General features: G+C 49.6%; 1 protein-coding gene across 1 annotated transcript in view; it reads left to right on the top strand.

Annotated features, from left to right (window-relative positions):
* Positions 1–24559, top strand: part of LOC138252759 (sphingomyelin phosphodiesterase 5-like) — a 192215-nt gene that overhangs the window by 80540 nt on the left and 87116 nt on the right. Inside the window, exons 3-4 of the mRNA XM_069205765.1 lie at positions 17124–17196; positions 21221–21361. Of these exons, the coding sequence (XP_069061866.1) occupies positions 17124–17196; positions 21221–21361 (214 nt within the window). The remainder of the gene's footprint in view (positions 1–17123; positions 17197–21220; positions 21362–24559) is intronic.

Here is a 24559-nt window from a genome sequence, read left to right as displayed (position 1 = left end):
TCCTAGGTAGCCAAACCCTCTTTTCTGGCTATTTAGGGTCTCTGTCTCTGGGGAAACTTTAGATAACGAATGCAAGAGCTCATCAGAGTTCCTCTGCATCTCTCTCTTCACCTTCTGCCAAGGAATCGACTGCTGACCGCGCTGGAAGCCTGCAACACTGCAACAAAGTAGCAAAGACGACTACTGCAACTCTGTAACGCTGATCCTGCCGCCTTCTCGACTGTTTTCCTGGTGGTGCATGCTGTGGGGGTAGTTTGCCTCCTCTCTGCAGTAGAAGCTCCGAAGAAATCTCCCGTGGGTCGACGGAATCTTCCCCCTGCAACCGCAGGCACCAAAAAGCTGCATTACCGGTCCCTTGGGTCTCCTCTCAGCACGACGAGCGAGGTCCCTCGAATCCAGCAACTGTGTCCAAGTGGCCCCCACAGTCCAGTGACTCTTCAGTCCAAGTTTGGTGGAGGTAAGTCCTTGCCTCACCTCGCTAGACTGCATTGCTGGGAACCGCGACTTTTGCAGCTACTCCGGCCCCTGTGCACTTCAGGCGGAAATCCTTTGTGCACAGCCAAGCCTGGGTCCACGGCACTCTAACCTGCATTGCACGACTTTCTAAGTTGGTCTCCGGCGACGTGGGACTCCTTTGTGCGACTTCGGGTGAGCACCGTTTCACGCATCCTCGTAGTGCCTGTTTCTGGCACTTCTCCGGGTGCTACCTGCTACTGAGAGGGCTCCTTGTCTTGCTCGACGTCCCCTCTCTCTCCTGGTCCAATTTGCGACCTCCTGGTCCCTCCTGGGCCACAGCAGCGTCCAAAAACGCTAACCGCACGATTTGCAGCTAGCAAGGCTTGTTGGCGTTCTTTCGGCGGGAAAACACTTCTGCACGACTCTCCACGGCGAGAGGGATCCGTCCACCAAAGGGGAAGTCTCTAGCCCTTTTCGTTCCTGCAGAAGCCTCAGCTTCTTCTGTCCAGTAGAAGCTTCTTTGCATCCACAGCTGGCATTTCCTGGGCATATGCCCATCTCCGACTTGCTTGTGACTTTTGGACTTGGTCCCCTTGTTCCACAGGTACCCTAGATTGGAAATCCACAGTTGTTGCATTGTTGGTTTGTGTCTTTCCTGCATTATTCCTCTAACACGACTTCTTTGTCCATAGGGGAACTTTGGTGCACTTTGCACTCACTTTTCAGGGTCTTGGGGAGGGTTATTTTTCTAACTCTCACTATTTTCTAATAGTCCCAGCGACCCTCTACAAGGTCACATAGGTTTGGGGTCCATTCGTGGTTCGCATTCCACTTTTGGAGTATATGGTTTGTGTTGCCCCATCCCTGTGTTTCCCCATTGCATCCTATTGTAACTATACATTGTTTGCACTGTTTTCTAAGACTATACTGCATATTTTTGCTATTGTGTATATATATCTTGTGTATATTTCCTATCCTCTCACTGAGGGTACACTCTAAGATACTTTGGCATATTGTCATAAAAATAAAGTACCTTTATTTTTAGTATAACTGTGTATTGTGTTCCCTTATGATATTGTGCATATGACACTAGGTGGTACTGTAGTAGCTTCACACGTCTCCTAGTTCAGCCTAAGCTGCTCTGCTAAGCTACCATTATCTATCAGCCTAAGCTGCTAGACACCCTATACACTAATAAGGGATAACTGGGCCTGGTGCAAGGTGCAAGTACCCCTTGGTACTCACTACAAGCCAGTCCAGCCTCCTACATTGGTTGTGCAGCGGTGGGATAAGTGCTTTGAGACTACTTACCACTCTTGTCATTGTACTTTTCATAAGAGAAAAATATACAAAACAAGGTCAGTGTATATACACATAGCCAAAAAGTTTTGCATTTCCTCTTTTCACTCTTTTCTAAGTGCTGAAAAGTACTTCTAACTTTCTAAAAAGTTTTAAAAGCTTTTTTCTGTCTTTCTAAAAGCTCTGACAAACTTTTTATCTTTTTCTATCACTTTAACTCTCTCTAAAAATGTCTGGCACAGGCCAAAATGTTGATCTGTCCAAACTTGCATATGACCACCTTAGCTGGAAAGGAGCAAGGAGTCTCTGCATAGAGAGAGGTTTGAGTGTAGGGAAGAATCCTTCCTTGGAATTGTTACTTAACATGCTTAGAGAACAAGATAAGGCAAGAAGTGCCCCATCTGTTGAAAAAGTAGCTAATGGTTCCCAATCTGATCCAGGGACTCCCCCAGGAAAAGATTCAGGAAAGAAACTTCCTAGCCTGCCCATTACTAGACAGTCTAGCATAGTTGGTAATGATGGAGAGCCTCACCATACAAATAGTGTTGTCTCACATCATAGCAAAAGCTTTTATTCTCACCATACTGGTAGTAATGTTTCTGTTAGCCAAGCTGTTAGGGTGGCCTCTGTAAGGGACAGGTCTCCTTCTGTCCATTCTCACCATACTTCTGTTTCAAGGCATGTCCCTCCCACCCACCCTGATGACAGATTGTTAGAAAGGGAGCTCAATAGATTGAGAGTGGAACAAACCAGACTGAAGCTCAAGAAGCAACAGCTGGATTTGGATAGACAGACTTTAGAAGTAGAGAAGGAGAGACAGAAACTGGGTTTAGAAACCCATGGTGGCAGCAGCAGTATTCCCCATAGTCATCCTGCAAAAGAGCATGATTCCAGGAATCTGCACAAGATAGTTCCCCCTTATAAGGAGGGGGATGACATTAACAAGTGGTTTGCTGCACTTGAGAGGGCCTGTGCTGTACAGGATGTCCCTCAAAGGCAGTGGGCTGCTATCCTATGGCTATCATTTAGTGGAAAAGGTAGGGATAGGCTCCTTACTGTAAAAGAAAATGAAGCTAATGATTACAAAGTTCTTAAGAATGCACTCCTGGACGGTTATGGCTTAACCACTGAACACTACAGGATAAAGTTCAGAGAGACCAAAAAGGAGTCTTCACAAGACTGGGTTGATTTCATTGACCATTGAGTGAAGGCCTTGGAGGGGTGGTTACATGGCAGTAAAGTTACTGATTATGACAGCCTGTATAACTTGATCCTGAGAGAGCATATTCTTAATAATTGTGTGTCTGATTTGTTGCACCAGTACTTGGTGGACTCTGATCTGACCTCTCCCCAAGAATTGGGAATTAAGGCAGACAAATGGGTCAGAACAAGGGTGAACAGAAAAGTTCATACAGGGGGTGACAAAGATGGCAACAAGAAGAAGGATGGTAAGTCTTCTGACAAGGGTGGGGACAAATCTAAAAATGAGTCTTCATCAGGCCCACAAAAACATTCTGGTGGGGGTGGTGGGCCCAAATCCTCTTCTAATCAAAACAAGGAAAAGAAACCATGGTGCTATTTATGTAAAATAAAAGGCCATTGGACAACAGATCCCAGTTGTCCAAAGAAAGGCACCAAGCCTCCTACCACTACAACCCCTACTGCTACACCTAGTGTCCCTACTAATAGCAGTGGTGGTGGGAGCAAACCTACTAATAGCCAATCCAAGGGAGTAGCTGGGCTCACTATTGGTAACTTAGTTGGGGTTGGCCTTGTTAGGGAGGCCACAGAGGCTGTGTTAGTCTCTGAGGGGGCTATTGATTTAGCCACCTTAGTTGCTTGTCCCCTTAATATGGATAAGTACAAGCAGCTACCCCTAATAAATGGTGTTGAGGTTCAGGCCTACAGGGACACTGGTGCCAGTGTGACTATGGTCATAGAGAAACTGGTCCACCCTGAACAACACCTACTTGGTCACCAGTACCAAGTAACCGATGCTCACAACATAACACAAAGCCACCCCATGGCTGTTGTAAATCTCAACTGGGGGGGGGTTACTGGTCCAAAGAAAGTTGTGGTAGCTTCAGATTTACCTGTAGACTGTCTATTAGGGAATGATTTGGAGACATCAGCTTGGTCAGATGTGGAGTTGGAGGCCCATGCAGCAATGCTGGGCATCCCAGGGCATATTTTTGCTTTGACAAGGGCTCAGGCCAAAAGGCAAAAAGGACAGGGAAGCTTGGATCCTGGAACAATGGACCAAGTGCTCCCTAAAGCTAGGGCTAGTAGAAGCAAACCACTTCCTACTATCCCTCCCTCTACAGTGGATTCTACTTCTGAGGAAGAAGAATTCCCTCCCTGTGCAGAACCTACACCAGAGGAGCTGGAAGCAGACACTGCTGAGCTTTTGGGTGAAGGGGGGCCTGCCAGAGAGGAGCTGAGTGTGGCACAGCAAACCTGTCCCACATTAGAGGGTCTCAGACAGCAAGCTGTCAAACAGGCTAATGGGGATGTCAGTGACTCTCACAGAGTTTACTGGGAGGACAACCTCTTGTACACTGAGCATAGGGATCCTAAACCTGGAGTTGCCAGGAGATTAGTGATTCCTCAGGAGTACAGAAAGTTCCTCCTAACCCTGGCACATGACATTCCCCTAGCTGGGCATCTAGGACAAATGAAAACTTGGGACAGGCTTGTTCCCCTGTTTCATTGGCCTAGAATGTCTGAGGACACAAAGGAATTTTGTAAGTCCTGTGAAACCTGTCAAGCCAGTGGCAAAACAGGTGGCACCCCAAAGGCACCCCTTATTCCACTGCCTGTGGTTGGGGTTCCCTTTGAAAGGGTAGGGGTTGACATAGTTGGCCCCCTTGACCCTCCTACTGCTTCAGGCAATAGATTCATCTTAGTGGTAGTGGACCATGCCACAAGATATCCTGAAGCTATTCCTTTAAGGACCACTACAGCACCTGCAGTGGCAAAGGCCCTCCTGGGAATATTTTCAAGGGTGGGCTTCCCAAAGGAAGTAGTATCAGACAGGGGAAGCAATTTCATGTCTGCATACTTAAAGGCCATGTGGAAGGAGTGTGGTGTAACGTACAAGTTCACAACACCCTATCATCCACAAACAAATGGACTGGTGGAGAGATTTAACAAAACTCTCAAAGGCATGATTATGGGTCTCCCTGAAAAACTCCGCAGGAGATGGGATATCCTTCTACCATGCCTCCTTTTTGCCTACAGGGAGGTACCCCAGAAAGGAGGGGGCTTCAGCCCCTTTAAACTTCTTTTTGGACACCCTGTTAGGGGTCCACTCACACTTGTAAAGGAGGGTTGGGAACAACCTTTAAAAGCTCCTAAGCAGGATATTGTGGATTATGTACTTGGCCTCAGATCAAGGATGGCTGAGTACATGAAAAAGGCCAGTAAAAACCTTCAGACCAGCCAAGAGCTCCAGAAGCAATGGAATGATCAGAAGGCTGTTTTGGTTCAGTACCAACCAGGGCAGAAAGTGTGGGTCTTGGAGCCTGTGGCCCCAAGAGCACTCCAAGATAAATGGAGTGGACCCCACACAATTGTTGAAAAGAAGGGAGAAGTCACCTATTTAGTTGACTTAGGCACTGCCAGGAGTTCCCTTAGGGTGCTCCATGTCAACCGCCTGAAACCCTACTATGACAGGGCTGATCTCACCCTGCTCATGGCAACTGATGAGGGACAGGAAGAAGACAGTGATCCTCTACCTGATCTCTTCTCTTCCACAGAACAAAATGCTCTTGTGGAAGGTGTAGTTTTGGCTGATTGTCTTACTGCTGAGCAGAAAGATAATTGCATATATCTCCTAGATCAATTCTCTGAACTCTTCTCTACTGTGCCAGGTACCACTTCTTGGTGTGAGCACACTATAGATACTGGAGACAGCTTGCCTGTCAAAAGTAAGATCTATAGGCAGCCTGACCATGTCAGGGACTGCATAAAGCAAGAGGTCCAGAAAATGTTAGAACTAGGAGTGGTTGAGCACTCTGACAGTCCATGGGCTTCTCCTGTGGTACTGGTACCAAAACCCCATTCCAAAGATGGAAAGAAGGAAATGCGGTTTTGTGTAGACTATAGAGGTCTCAACTTGTGTGAGAAGGTAGCCTCTTTCTAGCCTTGTTACCCCCACTTTTGGCCTGTTTGTGAGTGTATGTCAGGGTGGTTGTCACTGTTTTCACTGTCTCACTGGGATCCTGATAGCCAGGCCTCAGTGCTCATAGTGAAAACACTATGTTTTCAGTATGTTTGTTATGTGTCACTGGGATCCTGCTAGTCAGGACCCCAGTGCTCATAAGGTTGAGGCCTATATGTATGTGTCACTGGGACCCTGTCACACAGGACCCCAGTGCTCATAGGTGTGCATGTATGTGTTCCCTGTGTGGTGCCTAACTGTCTCACTGAGGCTCTGCTAACCAGAACCTCAGTGGTTATGCTCTCTCATTACTTTCAAATTGTCACTAACAGGCTAGTGACCATTTTTACCAATTTACATTGGCTTACTGGAACACCCTTATAATTCCCTAGTATATGGTACTGAGGTACCCAGGGTATTGGGGTTCCAGGAGATCCCTATGGGCTGCAGCATTTCTTTTGCCACCCATAGGGAGCTCTGACAATTCTTACACAGGCCTGCCACTGCAGCCTGAGTGAAATAACGTCCACGTTATTTCACAGCCATTTTACACTGCACTTAAGTAACTTATAAGTCACCTATATGTCTAACCTTTACCTGGTAAAGGTTAGGTGCAAAGTTACTTAGTGTGTGGGCACCCTGGCACTAGCCAAGGTGCCCCCACATTGTTCAGAGCCAATTCACTGAACTTTGTGAGTGCGGGGACACCATTACACGCGTGCACTACATATAGGTCACTACCTATATGTAGCTTCACCATGGTAACTCCGAATATGGCCATGTAATATGTCTATGATCATGGAATTGCCCCCTCTATGCCATCCTGGCATAGTTGGCACAATCCCATGATCCCAGTGGTCTGTAGCACAGACCCTGGTACTGCCAAACTGCCCTTCCTGGGGTTTCACTGTAGCTGCTGCTGCTGCCAACCCCTCAGACAGGCAGCTGCCCTCCTGGGGTCCAGCCAGGCCTGGCCCAGGATGGCAGAACAAAGAACTTCCTCTGAGAGAGGGTGTGACACCCTCTCCCTTTGGAAAATGGTGTGAAGGCAGGGGAGGAGTAGCCTCCCCCAGCCTCTGGAAATGCTTTGTTGGGCACAGAGGTGCCCAATTCTGCATAAGCCAGTCTACACCGGTTCAGGGACCCCTTAGCCCCTGCTCTGGCGCGAAACTGGACAAAGGAAAGGGGAGTGACCACTCCCCTGACCTGCACCTCCCCTGGGAGGTGTCCAGAGCTCCTCCAGTGTGCTCCAGACCTCTGCCATCTTGGAAACAGAGGTGCTGCTGGCACACTGGACTGCTCTGAGTGGCCAGTGCCACCAGGTGACGTCAGAGACTCCTGCTGATAGGCTCCTTCAGGTGTTAGTAGCCTTTCCTCTCTCCTAGGTAGCCAAAACCTCTTTTCTGGCTATTTAGGGTCTCTGTCTCTGGGGAAACTTTAGATAACGAATGCATGAGCTCAGCCGAGTTCCTCTGCATCTCCCTCTTCACCTTCTGATAAGGAATCGACCGCTGACCGCGCTGGAAGCCTGCAAACCTGCAACATAGTAGCAAAGACGACTACTGCAACTCTGTAACGCTGATCCTGCCGCCTTCTCGACTGTTTTCCTGCTTGTGCATGCTGTGGGGGTAGTCTGCCTCCTCTCTGCACCAGAAGCTCCGAAGAAATCTCCCGTGGGTCGACGGAATCTTCCCCCTGCAACCGCAGGCACCAAAAAGCTGCATTACCGGTCCCTTGGGTCTCCTCTCAGCACGACGAGCGAGGTCTCTCGAATCCAGCGACACCGTCCAAGTGACCCCCACAGTCCAGTGACTCTTCAGCCCAAGTTTGGTGGAGGTAAGTCCTTGCCTCACCTCGCTGGGCTGCATTGCTGGGAACCGCGACTTTGCAAGCTACTCCGGCCCCTGTGCACTTCCGGCGGAAATCCTTCGTGCACAGCCAAGCCTGGGTCCACGGCACTCTAACCTGCATTGCACGACTTTCTAAGTTGGTCTCCGGCGACGTGGGACTCCTTTGTGCAACTTCGGCGAGCCCCGTTTCATGCATCCTCGTAGTGCCTGTTTCTGGCACTTCTCCGGGTGCTACCTGCTTCAGTGAGGGCTCTTTGTCTTGCTCGACGTCCCCTCTCTCTGCAGGTCCAATTTGTGACCTCCTGGTCCCTCCTGGGCCCCAGCAGCGTCCAAAAACGCCAAACGCACGATTTGCGTGTAGCAAGGCTTGTTGGCGTCCATCCGGCGGGAAAACACTTCTGCACGACTCTCCAAGGCGTGGGGGATCCATCCTCCAAAGGGGAAGTCTCTAGCCCTTGTCGTTCCTGCAGTATTCACAGTTCTTCAGCCTAGTAAGAGCTTTTTGCACCAACCGCTGGCATTTCTTGGGCATCTGCCCATCTCCGAGTTGCTTGTGACTTTTGGACTTGGTCCCCTTGTTCCACAGGTACCCTCAGTCAGGAATCCATCGCTGTTGCATTGCTGATTTGTGTTTTCCTTGCATTTTCCCTCTAACACGACTATTTTGTCCTTAGGGGAACTTTAGTGCACTTTGCACTCACTTTTCAGGGTCTTGGGGAGGGTTATTTTTCTAACTCTCACTATTTTCTAATAGTCCCAGCGACCCTCTACAAGGTCACATAGGTTTGGGGTCCATTCGTGGTTCACATTCCACTTTTGGAGTATATGGTTTGTGTTGCCCCTATCCCTATGTTTCCCCATTGCATCCTATTGTAACTATACATGGTTTGCACTGTTTTCTAAGACTATACTGCATATTTGTGCTATTGTGTATATATATCTTGTGTATATTTCCTATCCTCTCACTGAGGGTACACTCTAAGATACTTTGGCATATTGTCATAAAAATAAAGTACCTTTATTTTTAGTATAACTGTGTATTGTGTTTTCTTATGATATTGTGCATATGACACTAAGTGGTACTGTAGTAGCTTCACACGTCTCCTAGTTCAGCCTGAGCTGCTCTGCTAAGCTACCATTATCTATCAGCCTAAGCTGCTAGACACCCTATACACTAATAAGGGATAACTGGGCCTGGTGCAAGGTGCAAGTACCCCTTGGTACTCACTACAAGCCAGTCCAGCCTCCTACATTGGAAGCACTGGGACCCTGTCACACAGGACCCCAGTGCTCATAGGTGTGCATGTATGTGTTCCCTGTGTGGTGCCTAACTGTCTCACTGAGGCTCTGCTAACCAGAACCTCAGTGGTTATGCTCTCTCATTACTTTCAAATTGTCACTAACAGGCTAGTGACCATTTTTACCAATTTACATTGGCTTACTGGAACACCCTTATAATTCCCTAGTATATGGTACTGAGGTACCCAGGGTATTGGGGTTCCAGGAGATCCCTATGGGCTGCAGCATTTCTTTTGCCACCCATAGGGAGCTCTGACAATTCTTACACAGGCCTGCCACTGCAGCCTGAGTGAAATAACGTCCACGTTATTTCACAGCCATTTTACACTGCACTTAAGTAACTTATAAGTCACCTATATGTCTAACCTTTACCTGGTAAAGGTTAGGTGCAAAGTTACTTAGTGTGTGGGCACCCTGGCACTAGCCAAGGTGCCCCCACATTGTTCAGAGCCAATTCACTGAACTTTGTGAGTGCGGGGACACCATTACACGCGTGCACTACATATAGGTCACTACCTATATGTAGCTTCACCATGGTAACTCCGAATATGGCCATGTAACATGTCTATGATCATGGAATTGCCCCCTCTATGCCATCCTGGCATAGTTGGCACAATCCCATGATCCCAGTGGTCTGTAGCACAGACCCTGGTACTGCCAAACTGCCCTTCCTGGGGTTTCACTGTAGCTGCTGCTGCTGCCAACCCCTCAGACAGGCAGCTGCCCTCCTGGGGTCCAGCCAGGCCTGGCCCAGGATGGCAGAACAAAGAACTTCCTCTGAGAGAGGGTGTGACACCCTCTCCCTTTGGAAAATGGTGTGAAGGCAGGGGAGGAGTAGCCTCCCCCAGCCTCTGGAAATGCTTTGTTGGGCACAGAGGTGCCCAATTCTGCATAAGCCAGTCTACACCGGTTCAGGGACCCCTTAGCCCCTGCTCTGGCGCGAAACTGGACAAAGGAAAGGGGAGTGACCACTCCCCTGACCTGCACCTCCCCTGGGAGGTGTCCAGAGCTCCTCCAGTGTGCTCCAGACCTCTGCCATCTTGGAAACAGAGGTGCTGCTGGCACACTGGACTGCTCTGAGTGGCCAGTGCCACCAGGTGACGTCAGAGACTCCTGCTGATAGGCTCCTTCAGGTGTTAGTAGCCTTTCCTCTCTCCTAGGTAGCCAAACCCTCTTTTCTGGCTATTTAGGGTCTCTGTCTCTGGGGAAACTTTAGATAACGAATGCATGAGCTCAGCCGAGTTCCTCTGCATCTCCCTCTTCACCTTCTGATAAGGAATCGACCGCTGACCGCGCTGGAAGCCTGCAAACCTGCAACATAGTAGCAAAGACGACTACTGCAACTCTGTAACGCTGATCCTGCCGCCTTCTCGACTGTTTTCCTGCTTGTGCATGCTGTGGGGGTAGTCTGCCTCCTCTCTGCACCAGAAGCTCCGAAGAAATCTCCCGTGGGTCGACGAAATCTTCCCCCTGCAACCGCAGGCACCAAAAAGCTGCATTACCGGTCCCTTGGGTCTCCTCTCAGCACGACGAGCGAGGTCCCTCGAATCCAGCGACACCGTCCAAGTGACCCCCACAGTCCAGTGACTCTTCAGCCCAAGTTTGGTGGAGGTAAGTCCTTGCCTCACCTCGCTGGGCTGCATTGCTGGGAACCGCGACTTTGCAAGCTACTCCGGCCCCTGTGCACTTCCGGCGGAAATCCTTCGTGCACAGCCAAGCCTGGGTCCACGGCACTCTAACCTGCATTGCACGACTTTCTAAGTTGGTCTCCGGCGACGTGGGACTCCTTTGTGCAACTTCGGCGAGCACCGTTTCACGCATCCTCGTAGTGCCTGTTTCTGGCACTTCTCCGGGTGCTACCTGCTTCAGTGAGGGCTCTTTGTCTTGCTCGACGTCCCCTCTCTCTGCAGGTCCAATTTGTGACCTCCTGGTCCCTCCTGGGCCCCAGCAGCGTCCAAAAACGCCAAACGCACGATTTGCGTGTAGCAAGGCTTGTTGTTGTCCATCCGGCGGGAAAACACTTCTGCACGACTCTCCAAGGCGTGGGGGATCCATCCTCCAAAGGGGAAGTCTCTAGCCCTTGTCGTTCCTGCAGTATTCACAGTTCTTCAGCCTAGTAAGAGCTTCTTTGCACCAACCGCTGGCATTTCTTGGGCATCTGCCCATCTCCGAGTTGCTTGTGACTTTTGGACTTGGTCCCCTTGTTCCACAGGTACCCTCAGTCAGGAATCCATCGCTGTTGCATTGCTGATTTGTGTTTTCCTTGCATTTTCCCTCTAACACGACTATTTTGTCCTTAGGGGAACTTTAGTGCACTTTGCACTCACTTTTCAGGGTCTTGGGGAGGGTTATTTTTCTAACTCTCACTATTTTCTAATAGTCCCAGCGACCCTCTACAAGGTCACATAGGTTTGGGGTCCATTTGTGGTTCACATTCCACTTTTGGAGTATATGGTTTGTGTTGCCCCTATCCCTATGTTTCCCCATTGCATCCTATTGTAACTATACATGGTTTGCACTGTTTTCTAAGACTATACTGCATATTTGTGCTATTGTGTATATATATCTTGTGTATATTTCCTATCCTCTCACTGAGGGTACACTCTAAGATACTTTGGCATATTGTCATAAAAATAAAGTACCTTTATTTTTAGTATAACTGTGTATTGTGTTTTCTTATGATATTGTGCATATGACACTAAGTGGTACTGTAGTAGCTTCACACGTCTCCTAGTTCAGCCTGAGCTGCTCTGCTAAGCTACCATTATCTATCAGCCTAAGCTGCTAGACACCCTATACACTAATAAGGGATAACTGGGCCTGGTGCAAGGTGCAAGTACCCCTTGGTACTCACTACAAGCCAGTCCAGCCTCCTACAACTTGGTAACCAAAACTGATGCTCACCCTATACCCAGGGCAGATGAGCTCATAGATACACTGGCATCTGCCAAGTATCTAAGCACTTTTGACTTGACTGCAGGGTATTGGCAGATCAAATTGTCAGAAGATGCTAAACCTAAGACTGCATTTTCAACCATTGGAGGACATTACCAGTTTACTGTAATGCCTTTTGGTTTGAAAAATGCACCTGCCACTTTTCAGAGGTTGGTGAACACAGTCCTGCAAGGGCTGGAAGCTTTCAGTGCAGCATATTTGGACGATATAGCTGTCTTTAGCTCCAGCTGGGATGATCACCTGGTCCACCTATGGAAAGTTTTAGAGGCCCTGCAAAAGGCAGGCCTCACTATCAAGGCTTCAAAGTGCCAGATAGGGCACGGTAAGGTGGTTTATCTGGGACACCTTGTTGGTGGGGAACAGATTGCACCACTACAGGGGAAAATCCAAACAATTATTGATTGGATTCCCCCTACCACTCAGACTCAGGTGAGAGCCTTCCTAGGCCTCACTGGGTATTACAGGAGGTTCATTAAGAACTATGGCTCCATTGCAGCCCCTCTTAATGACCTCACATCCAAGAAAATGCCTAAAAAGGTATTATGGACAGCAAACTGTCAGAAAGCTTTTGAGGAGTTGAAGCAGGCCATGTGCTCTGCACCTGTCCTGAAAAGCCATTGTTACTCTAAAAAATTCTATGTCCAAACTGATGCATCTGAATTAGGAGTAGGGGCAGTCCTATCACAACTTAATTCTGAGGGCCAGGATCAACCTGTTGCTTTTATTAGTAGGAGGTTGACCCCTAGAGAAAAGCGTTGGTCTGCCATTGAGAGGGAGGCCTTTGCTGTGGTCTGGGCACTGAAGAAGTTGAAGCCATACCTGTTTGGCACTCACTTCATTGTTCAGACAGACCACAAACCTCTACTTTGGCTAAAACAAATGAAAGGTGAAAATCCTAAATTGTTGAGGTGGTCCATATCCCTACAGGGAATGGACTATACAGTGGAACATAGACCTGGGAGTAGCCACTCCAATGCAGATGGACTCTCCAGATATTTCCACTTAGACAATGAAGACTCATCAGGTCATGGCTAGTCTTATTGTCCTTCGTTTGGGGGGGGGGGGTTGTGTAGGAAAGTACCATCTTGCCTGGCATGTTACCCCCATTTTTCACTGTATATATGTTGTTTTAGTTGTATGTGTCACTGGGACCCTGGTAACCCAGGGCCCCAGTGCTCATAAGTGTGCCTGAATGTGTTACCTGTGTAGTGACTAACTGTAGGAGGCTGGACTGGCTTGTAGTGAGTACCAAGGGGTACTTGCACCTTGCACCAGGCCCAGTTATCCCTTATTAGTGTATAGGATGTCTAGCAGCTTAGGCTGATAGATAATGGTAGCTTAGCAGAGCAGCTTAGGCTGAACTAGGAGACGTGTGAAGCTACTACAGTACCACTTAGTGTCATATGCACAATATCATAAGAAAACACAATACACAGTTATACTAAAAATAAAGGTACTTTATTTTTATGACAATATGCCAAAGTATCTTAGAGTGTACCCTCAGTGAGAGGATAGGAAATATACACAAGATATATATACACAATAGCAAAAATATGCAGTATAGTCTTAGAAAACAGTGCAAACAATGTATAGTTACAATAGGATGCAATGGGGAAACATAGGGATAGGGGCAACACAAACCATATACTCCAAAAGTGGAATGCGAACCACGAATGGACCCCAAACCTATGTGACCTTGTAGAGGGTCGCTGGGACTATTAGAAAATAGTGAGAGTTAGAAAAATAACCCTCCCCAAGACCCTGAAAAGTGAGTGCAAAGTGCACCAAAGTTCCCCTAAGGACAAAGAAGTCGTGTTAGAGGAATAATGCAGGAAAGACACAAACCAACAATGCAACAACTGTGGATTTCCAATCTAGGGTACCTGTGGAACAAGGGGACCAAGTCCAAAAGTCACAAGCAATTCGGAGATGGGCATATGCCCAGGAAATGCCAGCTGTGGATGCAAAGAAGCTTCTACTGGACAGAAGAAGCTGAGGTTTCTGCAGGAACGAAAAGAGCTAGAGACTTCCCCTTTGGTGGACGGATCCCTCTCGCCGTGGAAAGTCGTGTAGAAGTGGTTTCCCGCCGAAAGAACGCCAACAAGCCTTGCTAGCTGCAAATCATGCGGTTAGCGTTTTTGGACGCTGCTGTGGCCCAGGAGGGACCAGGAGGTCGCAAATTGGACCAGGAGAGAGAGAGGGAACGTCGAGCAAGACAAAGAGCCCTCTCAGCAGCAGGTAGCACCCGGAGAAGTGCCAGAAACAGGCACTACGAGGATGCGTGAAACGGTGCTCACCCGAAGTCGCACAAAGGAGTCCCACGTCGCCGGAGACCAACTTAGAAAGTCGTGCAATGCAGGTTAGAGTGCCGTGGACCCAGGCTTGGCTGTGCACAAAGGATTTCTGCCGGAAGTGCACAGGGGCCGGAGTAGCTGCAAAAGTCGCGGTTCCCAGCAATGCAGCCCAGCGAGGTGAGGCAAGGACTTACCTCCACCAAACTTGGACTGAAGAGTCACTGGACTGTGGGGGTCACTTGGACAGAGTCGCTGGATTCGAGGGACCTCGCTCGTCGTGCTGAGAGGAGACCCAAGGGACCGGTAATGCAGCTTTTTGGTGCCTGCGGTTGCAGGGGGAAGATTCCGTCGACCCACGGGAGATTTCTTCGGAGCTTCTGGTGCAGAGAGGAGGCAGACTACCCCCACAGCATGCAGAAGCAGGAAAACAGTCGAGAAGGCGGCAGGATCAGCGTTACAGAGTTGCAGTAGTCGTCTTTGCTACTATGTTGCAGGTTTGCAGGCTTCCAGCGCGGTCAGCAGTCGATTCCTTGGCAGAAGGTGAAGAGAGAGATGCAGAGGAACTCGGATGAGCTCTTGCATTCGTTATCTAAAGTTTCCCCAGAGACCGAGACCCTAAATAGCCAGAAAAGAGGGTTTGGCTACCTAGGAGAGAGGATAGGCTACTAACACCTGAAGGAGCCTATCAGAAGGAGTCTCTGACGTCACCTGGAGGCACTGGCCACTCAGAGCAGTCCAGTGTGCCAGCAGCACCTCTGTTTCCAAGATGGCAGAGGTCTGGAGCACACTGGAGGAGCTCTGGACACCTCCCAGGGGAGGTGCAGGTCAGGGGAGTGGTCACTCCCCTTTCCTTTGTCCAGTTTCGCGCCAGAGCAGGGCTAAGGGGTCCCCTGAACCGGTGTAGACTGGCTTATGCAGAATTGGGCACATCTGTGCCCAACAAAGCATTTCCAGAGGCTGGGGGAGGCTACTCCTCCCCTGCCTTCACACCATTTTCCAAAGGGAGAGGGTGTAACACCCTCTCTCAGAGGAAGTCCTTTGTTCTGCCATCCTGGGCCAGGCCTGGCTGGACCCCAGGAGGGCAGATGCCTGTCTGAGGGGTTGGCAGCAGCTGCAGTGAAACCCCAGGAAGGGCAGTTTGGCAGTACCAGGGTCTGTGCTACAGACCACTGGGATCATGGGATTGTGCCAACTATGCCAGGATGGTATAGAGTGGGCAATTCCATGATCATAGACATGTTACATGGCCATATTCGGAGTTACCATTGTGAAGCTACATATAGGTAGTGACCTATATGTAGTGCACGCGTGTAATGGTGTCACCGCGCTCACAAAGTTCAGGGAATTGGCTCTGAACAATGTGGGGGCACCTTGGCTAGTGCCAGGGTGCCCTCACACTAAGTAACTTTGCACCTACCCTTTACCAGGTAAAGGTTAGACATATAGGTGACTTATAAGTTACCTAAGTGCAGTGTAAAATGGCTGTGAAATAACGTGGACGTTATTTCACTCAGGCTGCAGTGGCAGGCCTGTGTAAGAATTGTCAGAGCTCCCTATGGGTGGCAAAAGAAATGCTGCAGCCCATAGGGATCTCCTGGAACCCCAATACCCTGGGTACCTCAGTACCATATACTAGGGAATTATAAGGGTGTTCCAGTAAGCCAATGTAAATTGGTAAAATTGGTCACTAGCCTGTCAGTGACAATTTGAAAGAAATGAGAGAGCATAACCACTGAGGTTCTGGTTAGCAGAGCCTCAGTGAGACAGTTAGGCACCACACAGGGAACACATACATATAGGCCACAAACTTATGAGCACTGGGGTCCTGACTAGCAGGGTCCCAGTGACACATAACAAACATACTGAAAACATAGGGTTTTCACTATGAGCACTGGGCCCTGGCTAGCAGGATCCCAGTGAGACAGTGAAAACACCCTGACATACACTCACAAACAGGCCAAAAGTGGGGGTAACAAGGCTAGAAAGAGGCTACTTTCTCACAATAGGGATCTCCTGGAACCCCAATACCCTGGGTACCTCAGTACCATATACTAGGGAATTATAAGGGTGTTCCAGTAAGCCAATGTAACTTGGTAAAATTGGTCACTAGCCTGTTAGTGACAATTTAGAAAGAAATGAGAGAGCATAACCACTGAGGTTCTGATTAGCAGAGCCTCAGTGAGACAGTTAGTCACTACACAGGTAACACATTCAGGCACACTTATGAGCACTGGGGCCCTGGTGAACAGGGTCACAGTGACACATGCAACTAAAACAACATATATACAGTGAAAAATGGGGGTAACATGCCAGGCAAGATGGTACTTTCCTACACTGGGTACCTAGGTACCATATACTAGGGGATTAAAAGGATGTTCCAGTGTGCCAATTAAAATTGGTGAAGATAGCCACTAGCCTGCAGTGACAATTGTAAAGCAGAGAGAGCATAAACACTGAGGTTATGGTTGCCGGTCCTCAGTGATACAGTTAGGCTCCACACAGGGAACACACATTCAGGCCACAACTATGAGCACTGGGGTCCTGGCTACCAGGATCCCAGTGAGACAGGCAAAAACAAACTGACATATATGTAAAAATGGCGGTGACATGCCAGGCAAGAAGGTACTTTCCTACACAGACTCGTTGCGCTCGGAAAGGATGCACATTTTGTTGAAAATGAATGACTGAATTGAAAGGTAAGCCCCGCACCTTCCTGATTGACATCCCTGCGGGCACTTCCTCTTAGGTAGCAGCCAGGGCTGTGCCCCACCAAGGAGGTCTCTTACCCTTCTCCACTGTGTTTTTCAGGTTCTTATCGGGGCCACTGCCGAGCAGAAGATTGTGGGTTACATGAACTGCACCCACCTGCACGCACCGGAAGGTAGGAGGCATGAGTAGTGACATTACTTCTACCCTAATGGTACCTTGTATTACAGAAGAGGCGGCTCCTGCAGGCAGGAGGTCCAGAGTATTATTTCTAGAGGCCACTCATCCCGACAAAGCCCCTGGCCCAGGGCACAGCCAGAGCACACAACAGACAGCGCAAGTTATGCGTGAAGAGCCAGGTTTTTGTAACAGTAATGAAACAAAAGCTGGGGAGTGCCAAGCGCCTAGAAGGCCCAGTCACCCAGCCTCGAGCAGCAGGACACAGTTGGGAAAATGTAAAGATGCTGCATTGGTTGATTGGCTGCAGTTTATTCCTCACTGTAGGTGAATGACGTAGGTAATGTCCACGTAGGACTAACCTTGAATGATTTGTGGAGGTCATAGACAGTGTCAGATGGGATCAAGTCATTGCACAAGTTAAAACCCTGTGTTGGAAGGACTGTAACTGTTATTGTCAGTGTGTGGAAGTGAGGTGTCGTGGTAGTCACGTGTGAGTATAGTTTCACCGTGGGCTTCAGTATGTAGCATTGAGTGTGGTTCCACCGTAGGCTGGAGTGTGTAGCTGAGAGTGTTGCTTCACTGTGGGCTGCAGTGAGTGTGGTTTCACTGTGTGTAGCAATGAGTGTGGGTCCACTGTAGGCAGCAGTGTGAAGCAGTGGGTGTGGTTCCACTGTAGGCAGCAGTGTGTAGCAGTGGTTGTGGTTCCACTGTATGCAGCAGTGTAGCAGTGGTTGTGGTTTCGCTGTAGGCAGCAGTGTGTAGCACTGAATGTGGTTCCACTGTAGGCAGTAGTGTGTGACAGTGAATGTGGTTCCTCTGTCGGCAGCAGGGTGTAGCAGTGAGTGTGGTTCCACTGTAGGCAGTAGGGTGTAACACTGAGTGTGGTTGCACTGTGGACTGCAGTGAGTGTGGTTCCATTGTGGGTTGCAGTGTGTGGCAGTGAGTGTGGTTCCACTGTAGGCTGCAGTGTGTGGCAGTGAGTGTGGTTCCACTGTGGGCAACAGTGTAGTGAGTGTGGTTCCACTGTGGGTTGCATTTTGTAGAAGTAAGTGTGGTTCCACTGTCGGCAGCAGTGTGTAGGAGTGAGTGTGGTTCCACTGTGGGGAGCAGTGTGTAGCAGTGAGTGTGGTTCCAGTTTGGCAGCAGTGTGAAGCAGTGAGTGTGGTTCCAATGTGGGGAGAAGTGAGTGTGGCTCCACTGTAGCTAACAGTGTGTAGCAGTGAGTGTAGTTTCAGTGTAGGCATCAGTGTGTAGCAGCTTGTGTGGTTTCACAGTGGGGAGCAGTGAGTAGTAGTGAGTGTGGGTCAGTGTGGGCTGCAGTATGTAGCAGTGACTGTGCGTCCACTGTGGACTACAGTGTGTAGCAATGAGTGTGGTTCCACTGTGGGGAGCAGCAGGGAGCAGTGAGTGTGGTTCCAGTTTGCCAGCAGTGCAAAGCAGTGACTGTGTTTGCACTGTGGGGAGCAGTGAGTGTGGTTCCAGTGTAGGTAACAGTGTGTAGCAGTCAGTGTGGTTCCAGTGTAGGCAGCGGTATGAAGCAGTGAATGTGAATCCACTGTGGGGAGCAGTGTGTAGCAGTGAGTGTGATTCCAATGTAGGCAGCAGTGTGTAGCAGTGAGTGTGGCTCCACTGTAGGCTTCAGTGTGTAGCAGTGAGTGTGGTTCCACTGTAGGCAGCAGTGAGTGTGGTTCCACTCTAGGCAGCGGTGTTTAGCAGTGAGTGTGGTTCCACTGGGGGGGCAGAGTGTAGAAGTGAGTGTGGTTCCACTGTCAGGAGCAGTGTGTGACAGTGAGTGGGGTTCCTCAGTAGGTAGCTGGGTGTAGCAGTGAGTGTGGTTTCTCTGTAGGCAGCAGGGTATAGCAGTGAGTGCGGTTCGACTGTGGGGAGCAGTGTGTGACAGTGAGTGTGGTTCCTCTGTAGGCAGCAGGGTGTAGCAGTGAGTGTGGTTCCTCTGTAGGCAGCAGGGTGTAGCAGTGAGTGTGGTTCCACTGTGGGTTGCAGTGTGTGGCAGTGAGTGTGGTTCCCTACTGTGGGTAACAGTGTGTAGCAGTGAGAGTGGTTCCACTGTAGGCAGTAGTGTGTAACAGTTAGTGTGGTTCCACTCTGGGCAGCCGTGTGTGGCAGTGAGTGTGGTTTCTCTGTAGGCAGGGCTGTGTCGGAGTGAGTGTGGTTCCACTGTAGTTGGCAGTGTGTAGGAGTGAGTGTGGTTCCACTATAGGCAGCAGTGTGTACCAGTGAGTGTGTTTCCACTCTGGGGAGCAGTGTGTAGCAGTGAGTGTGGTTCCACTGTGGGGAGCAGTGTGTGGCAGTGAGTGTGGCTCCACTGTGGGGAGTAGTGTGAGGCAGTGAGTGTGGTTCAAATGTAGGCAGCAGTGTGTAGCAGTGAGTGTGGTTCCACTGTAGGCAGTAGTGTCTAACAGTGAGTCTGGTTCCACTGTGGACTGCAGTGTGTAGCAGTGAGTGTGGTTCCACTGTGGGTTGGAGGGTGTGGCAGTGAGTGTGGTTCCTCTGTAGGCAGCACTGAGTGTGGTTCCACAGTAGGGTGCAGTATGTGGCAGTGAGTGTGGTTCCACTGTGGGTTGCAGTGTGTGGCAGTGAGTGTGGTTCCACTGTGGGGAGCAGGGTGTAGCAGTGAGTGTGATTGCACTGTGGGGAGCAGTGTGTGGCAGTGAGTGTGGTTTCTCTGTAGGCAGCAGGGTGTAGCAGTGAGTGTGGTTCCACTGTGGGTTGCAGTGTGTAGCAGTGAGTGTGGTTCCACTGTAAGCAGTAGTGTGTGGCAGTGAGTGTGGCTCCACTGTGGGGAGTAGTGTGAGGCAGTGAGTGTGGTTCAAATGTAGGCAGCAGTGTGTAGCAGTGAGTGTGGTTCCTCTGTTGGCAATAGTGTTTGGCAGTGTACGTGGTTCTTCTGTAGGCAGCAGTGTGTAGCAGTGAGTGTGGTTCCACTGTAAGCAGTAGTGTGTGGCAGTGAGTGTGGTTCCACTGTATGCAGCAGTGTAGCACTGAGTGTGGTTTCACTGTAGGCAGCAGTGTGTAGCACTGAATGTGGTTCCACTGTAGGCAGTAGTGTGTGACAGTGAATGTGGTTCCTTTGTCGACAGCAGGGTGTAGCAGTGAGTGTGGTTCCACTGCAGGCAGTAGGGTGTAACAGTGAGTGTGGTTCCACTGTGGACTGCAGTGAGTGTGGTTCCACTGTGGGTTGCAGTGTGTGGCAGTGAGTGTGGTTCCACTGTGGACCACATGCTTAAAGAGTTTGCAATGTTAAGTTGAACAGCTTCCCAACTTTATGGCAAAGGAGTGGTATGTAAACGCCATACAGTTGATCGCCTTAACATTGCAAACTCTGATTATGAACATAAAGTAATTGGAGATAATGAAAGATCCAAAGAGATGAGAGGAAATACTTTTAGATCCCTGATGAAGTCTGTGTTGAGATGAAATGCGCTGGCTGGGTCTGTAGAGAATTTTGAATAAATACTCCTGAAGAGCGTCTGTTTATTGGAATGTGATGAACATTAAAGAATTGGATTAAAGGGCTACCCCTTGGAAAACTGGTTGATGCAGATTGAGTTCCTTAAGAAGTGAAATAAAATCATATAGGAATGTTGGTTGCCTTCCCCTAGAAGTGATTGGTTCCAGTGAGTGTGGTTTTACTGTGGGCTGCGGTGTGTGGCAGTGAGTGTGGTACCACTGCGGGGAGCAGTGTGTGGCAGTGAGTGGATTCCACTATGGGGAGCAGTCTGTAGCAGTGAGTGTGGTTACTCTGTAGGTAGCAGTGAGTATGGCTTCACTGTGGGGAACAGTGTGTGGCAATGAGTGTGGTTTCACTGTGGGCTGAAGTGTGTTTCTCCAGTATTCAGGAATGAGTGCAGCTTATTTCTAGATGGAGCAAGGGTGACCTTGCAGTACCTCATGGTTTCCCAGACGTGAGACTGCTAAATTGAGACCTCTGAACATATTGTGGGTATGAGTGTGGGTTTTACCAATTGTACAGTCACTGCACCACCCTCTTCTCTCCACAGCTGACGGGCACATCCGCTGTGCCCAGCTCACCACCCTGCTGACATGGATTACAGACTTCCAGGAGAAGAACGCGTCCCCCACCGACCTCGTCGCCTTTGACGTCCTCTGTGGGGATTTCAACTTTGATAACTGCTCTCCGGGTGAGTCTCCAGCAATGTTAGAGGAAAGTACCATGTTCATTGGCATGTTACCCCCATTTTTACCTGTATGTCAGTATGTTTTTGCCTGTCTCACTGGAATCCTGCTGGTCAGGATCCCAATGCTCATAGTTTATGGCATAATGTGTGTGTCTGTACTGAGGCTCTGCTAATCAGAACCTCAGTGCTTATGCTCTCTCTGCTTTTAAATGTGTCACTGTAGGCTAGTGACTTCATTTACCAATTTCAATTGGCACACTGGACCCCCCCTCCAGTATATAGTACCTAGGTACCCAGGGCATTGGAGTTGCAGGAGATCCTTATGGGCTGCAGCATTTCTTTTGCCACCCATAAGGAGTTCAGACAAACCCTTTCACAGGACTGCCACCGCAGCCTGCGTGAAATAACGCACACATTATTTCACAGCCATTTTCACTGCACTTAAGTAACTTATAAGTCGCCTATATGTCTAACCTTTACTTGCTGAAGGTTAGGTACTAAGTGTGAGAGGACACTTGCACTGGCAAAGGTGCCCCTGTAGGAAAGTACCATCTTGCCTGGCATGTTACCCCCATTTTTCACTGTATATATGTTGTTTTAGTTGTATGTGTCACTGGGACCCTGGTAACCCAGGGCCCCAGTGCTCATAAGTGTGCCTGAATGTGTTACCTGTGTAGTGACTAACTGTCTCACTGAGGCTCTGCTAATCAGAACCTCAGTGGTTATGCTCTCTCATTTCTTTCCAAATTGTCACTAACAGGCTAGTGACCATTTTTACCAATTTACATTGGCTTACTGGAACACCCTTATAATTCCCTAGTATATGGTACTGAGGTACCCAGGGTATTGGGGTTCCAGGAGATCCCTATGGGCTGCAGCATTTCTTTTGCCACCCATAGGGAGCTCTGACAATTCTTACACAGGCCTGCCACTGCAGCCTGAGTGAAATAACGTCCACGTTATTTCACAGCCATTTTACACTGCACTTGAGTAACTTATAAGTCACCTATATGTCTAACCTTTACCTGGTAAAGGTTAGGTGCAAAGTTACTTAGTGTGAGGGCACCCTGGCACTAGCCAAGGTGCCCCCACATTGTTCAGAGCCAATTCCCTGAACTTTGTGAGTGCGGGGACACCATTACACGCGTGCACTACATATAGGTCACTACCTATATGTAGCTTCCCCATGGTAACTCCGAATATGGCCATGTAACATGTCTATGATCATGGAATTGCCCCCTCTATACCATCCTGGCATAGTTGGCACAATCCCATGATCCCAGTGGTCTGTAGCACAGACCCTGGTACTGCCAAACTGCCCTTCCTGGGGTTTCACTGCAGCTGCTGCTGCTGCCAACCCCTCAGACAGGCAGCTGCCCTCCTGGGGTCCAGCCAGGCCTGGCCCAGGATGGCAGAACAAAGAACTTCCTCTGAGAGAGGGTGTGACACCCTCTCCCTTTGGAAAATGGTGTGAAGGCAGGGGAGGAGTAGCCTCCCCCAGCCTCTGGAAATGCTTTGTTGGGCACAGATGTGCCCAATTCTGCATAAGCCAGTCTACACCGGTTCAGGGACCCCTTAGCCCCTGCTCTGGCGCGAAACTGGACAAAGGAAAGGGGAGTGACCACTCCCCTGACCTGCACCTCCCCTGGGAGGTGTCCAGAGCTCCTCCAGTGTGCTCCAGACCTCTGCCATCTTGGAAACAGAGGTGCTGCTGGCACACTGGACTGCTCTGAGTGGCCAGTGCCACCAGGTGACGTCAGAGACTCCTGCTGATAGGCTCCTTCAGGTGTTAGTAGCCTTTCCTCTCTCCTAGGTAGCCAAACCCTCTTTTCTGGCTATTTAGGGTCTCTGTCTCTGGGGAAACTTTAGATAACGAATGCAAGAGCTCATCCGAGTTCCTCTGCATCTCTCTCTTCACCTTCTGATAAGGAAACGACCGCTGACCGCGCTGGAAGCCTGCAAACCTGCAACATAGTAGCAAAGACGACTACTGCAACTCGGTAACGCTGATCCTGCCGCCTTCTCGACTGTTTTCCTGCTTGTGCACGCTGTGGGGGTCGTCTGCCTCCTCTCTGCACCAGAAGCTCCGAAGAAATCTCCCGTGGGTCGACGGAATCTTCCCCCTGCAACCGCAGGCACCAAAAAGCTGCATTACCGGTCCCTTGGGTCTCCTCTCAGCACGACGAGCGAGGTCCCTCGAATCCAGCGACTCTGTCAAAGTGACCCCCACAGTCCAGTGACTCTTCAGTCCAAGTTTGGTGGAGGTAAGTCCTTGCCTCACCTCGCTGGGCTGCATTGCTGGGAACCGCGACTTTGCAAGCTACTCCGGCCCCTGTGCACTTCCGGCGGAAATCCTTTGTGCACAGCCAAGCCTGGGTCCACGGCACTCTAACCTGCATTGCATGACTTTCTAAGTTGGTCTCCGGCGACGTGGGACTCCTTTGTGCAACTTCGGCGAGCACAGTTTCCTGCATCCTCGTAGTGCCTGTTTCTGGCACTTCTCCGGGTGCTACCTGCTTCAGTGAGGGCTCTTTGTCTTGCTCGACGTCCCCTCTCTCTTCAGGTCCAATATGCGACCTCCTGGTCCCTCCTGGGCCCCAGCAGCGTCCAAAAACGCCAAACGCACGATTTGCGCCTAGCAAGGCTTGTTGGCGTCCTTTCGGCGGGAAAACACTTCTGCACGACTCTCCACGGCGAGTGGGATCCGTCCACCAAAGGGGAAGTCTCTATCCCTTTTCGTTCCTGCAGAAACCTCAGCTTCTTCTGTCCAGTCGAAGCTTCTTTGCACCCGCAGCTGGCATTTCCTGGGCATCTGCCCATCTCCGACTTGCTGGTGACTTTTGGACTTGGTCCCCTTGTTCCACAGGTACCCTAGATTGGAAATCCATAGTTGTTGCATTGCTGGTTTGTGTCTTTCCTGCATTATTCCTCTAACACGACTACTTTGTCCTTAGGGGAACTTTAGTGCACTTTGCACTCACTTTTCAGGGTCTTGGGGAGGGTTATTTTTCTAACTCTCACTATTTTCTAATAGTCCCAGCGACCCTCTACAAGGTCACATAGGTTTGGGGTCCATTCGTGGTTCGCATTCCACTTTTGGAGTATATGGTTTGTGTTGCCCCTATCCCTATGTTTCCCCATTGCATCCTATTGTAACTATACATTGTTTGCACTGTTTTCTAAGACTATACTGCATATTTT

This window comes from Pleurodeles waltl, chromosome 1_2 (genome assembly GCF_031143425.1).
Source record: "Pleurodeles waltl isolate 20211129_DDA chromosome 1_2, aPleWal1.hap1.20221129, whole genome shotgun sequence".
In the NCBI taxonomy this organism is placed as follows: domain Eukaryota; kingdom Metazoa; phylum Chordata; class Amphibia; order Caudata; family Salamandridae; genus Pleurodeles; species Pleurodeles waltl.
This window is presented reverse-complemented; position numbering and strand designations above follow the sequence as displayed.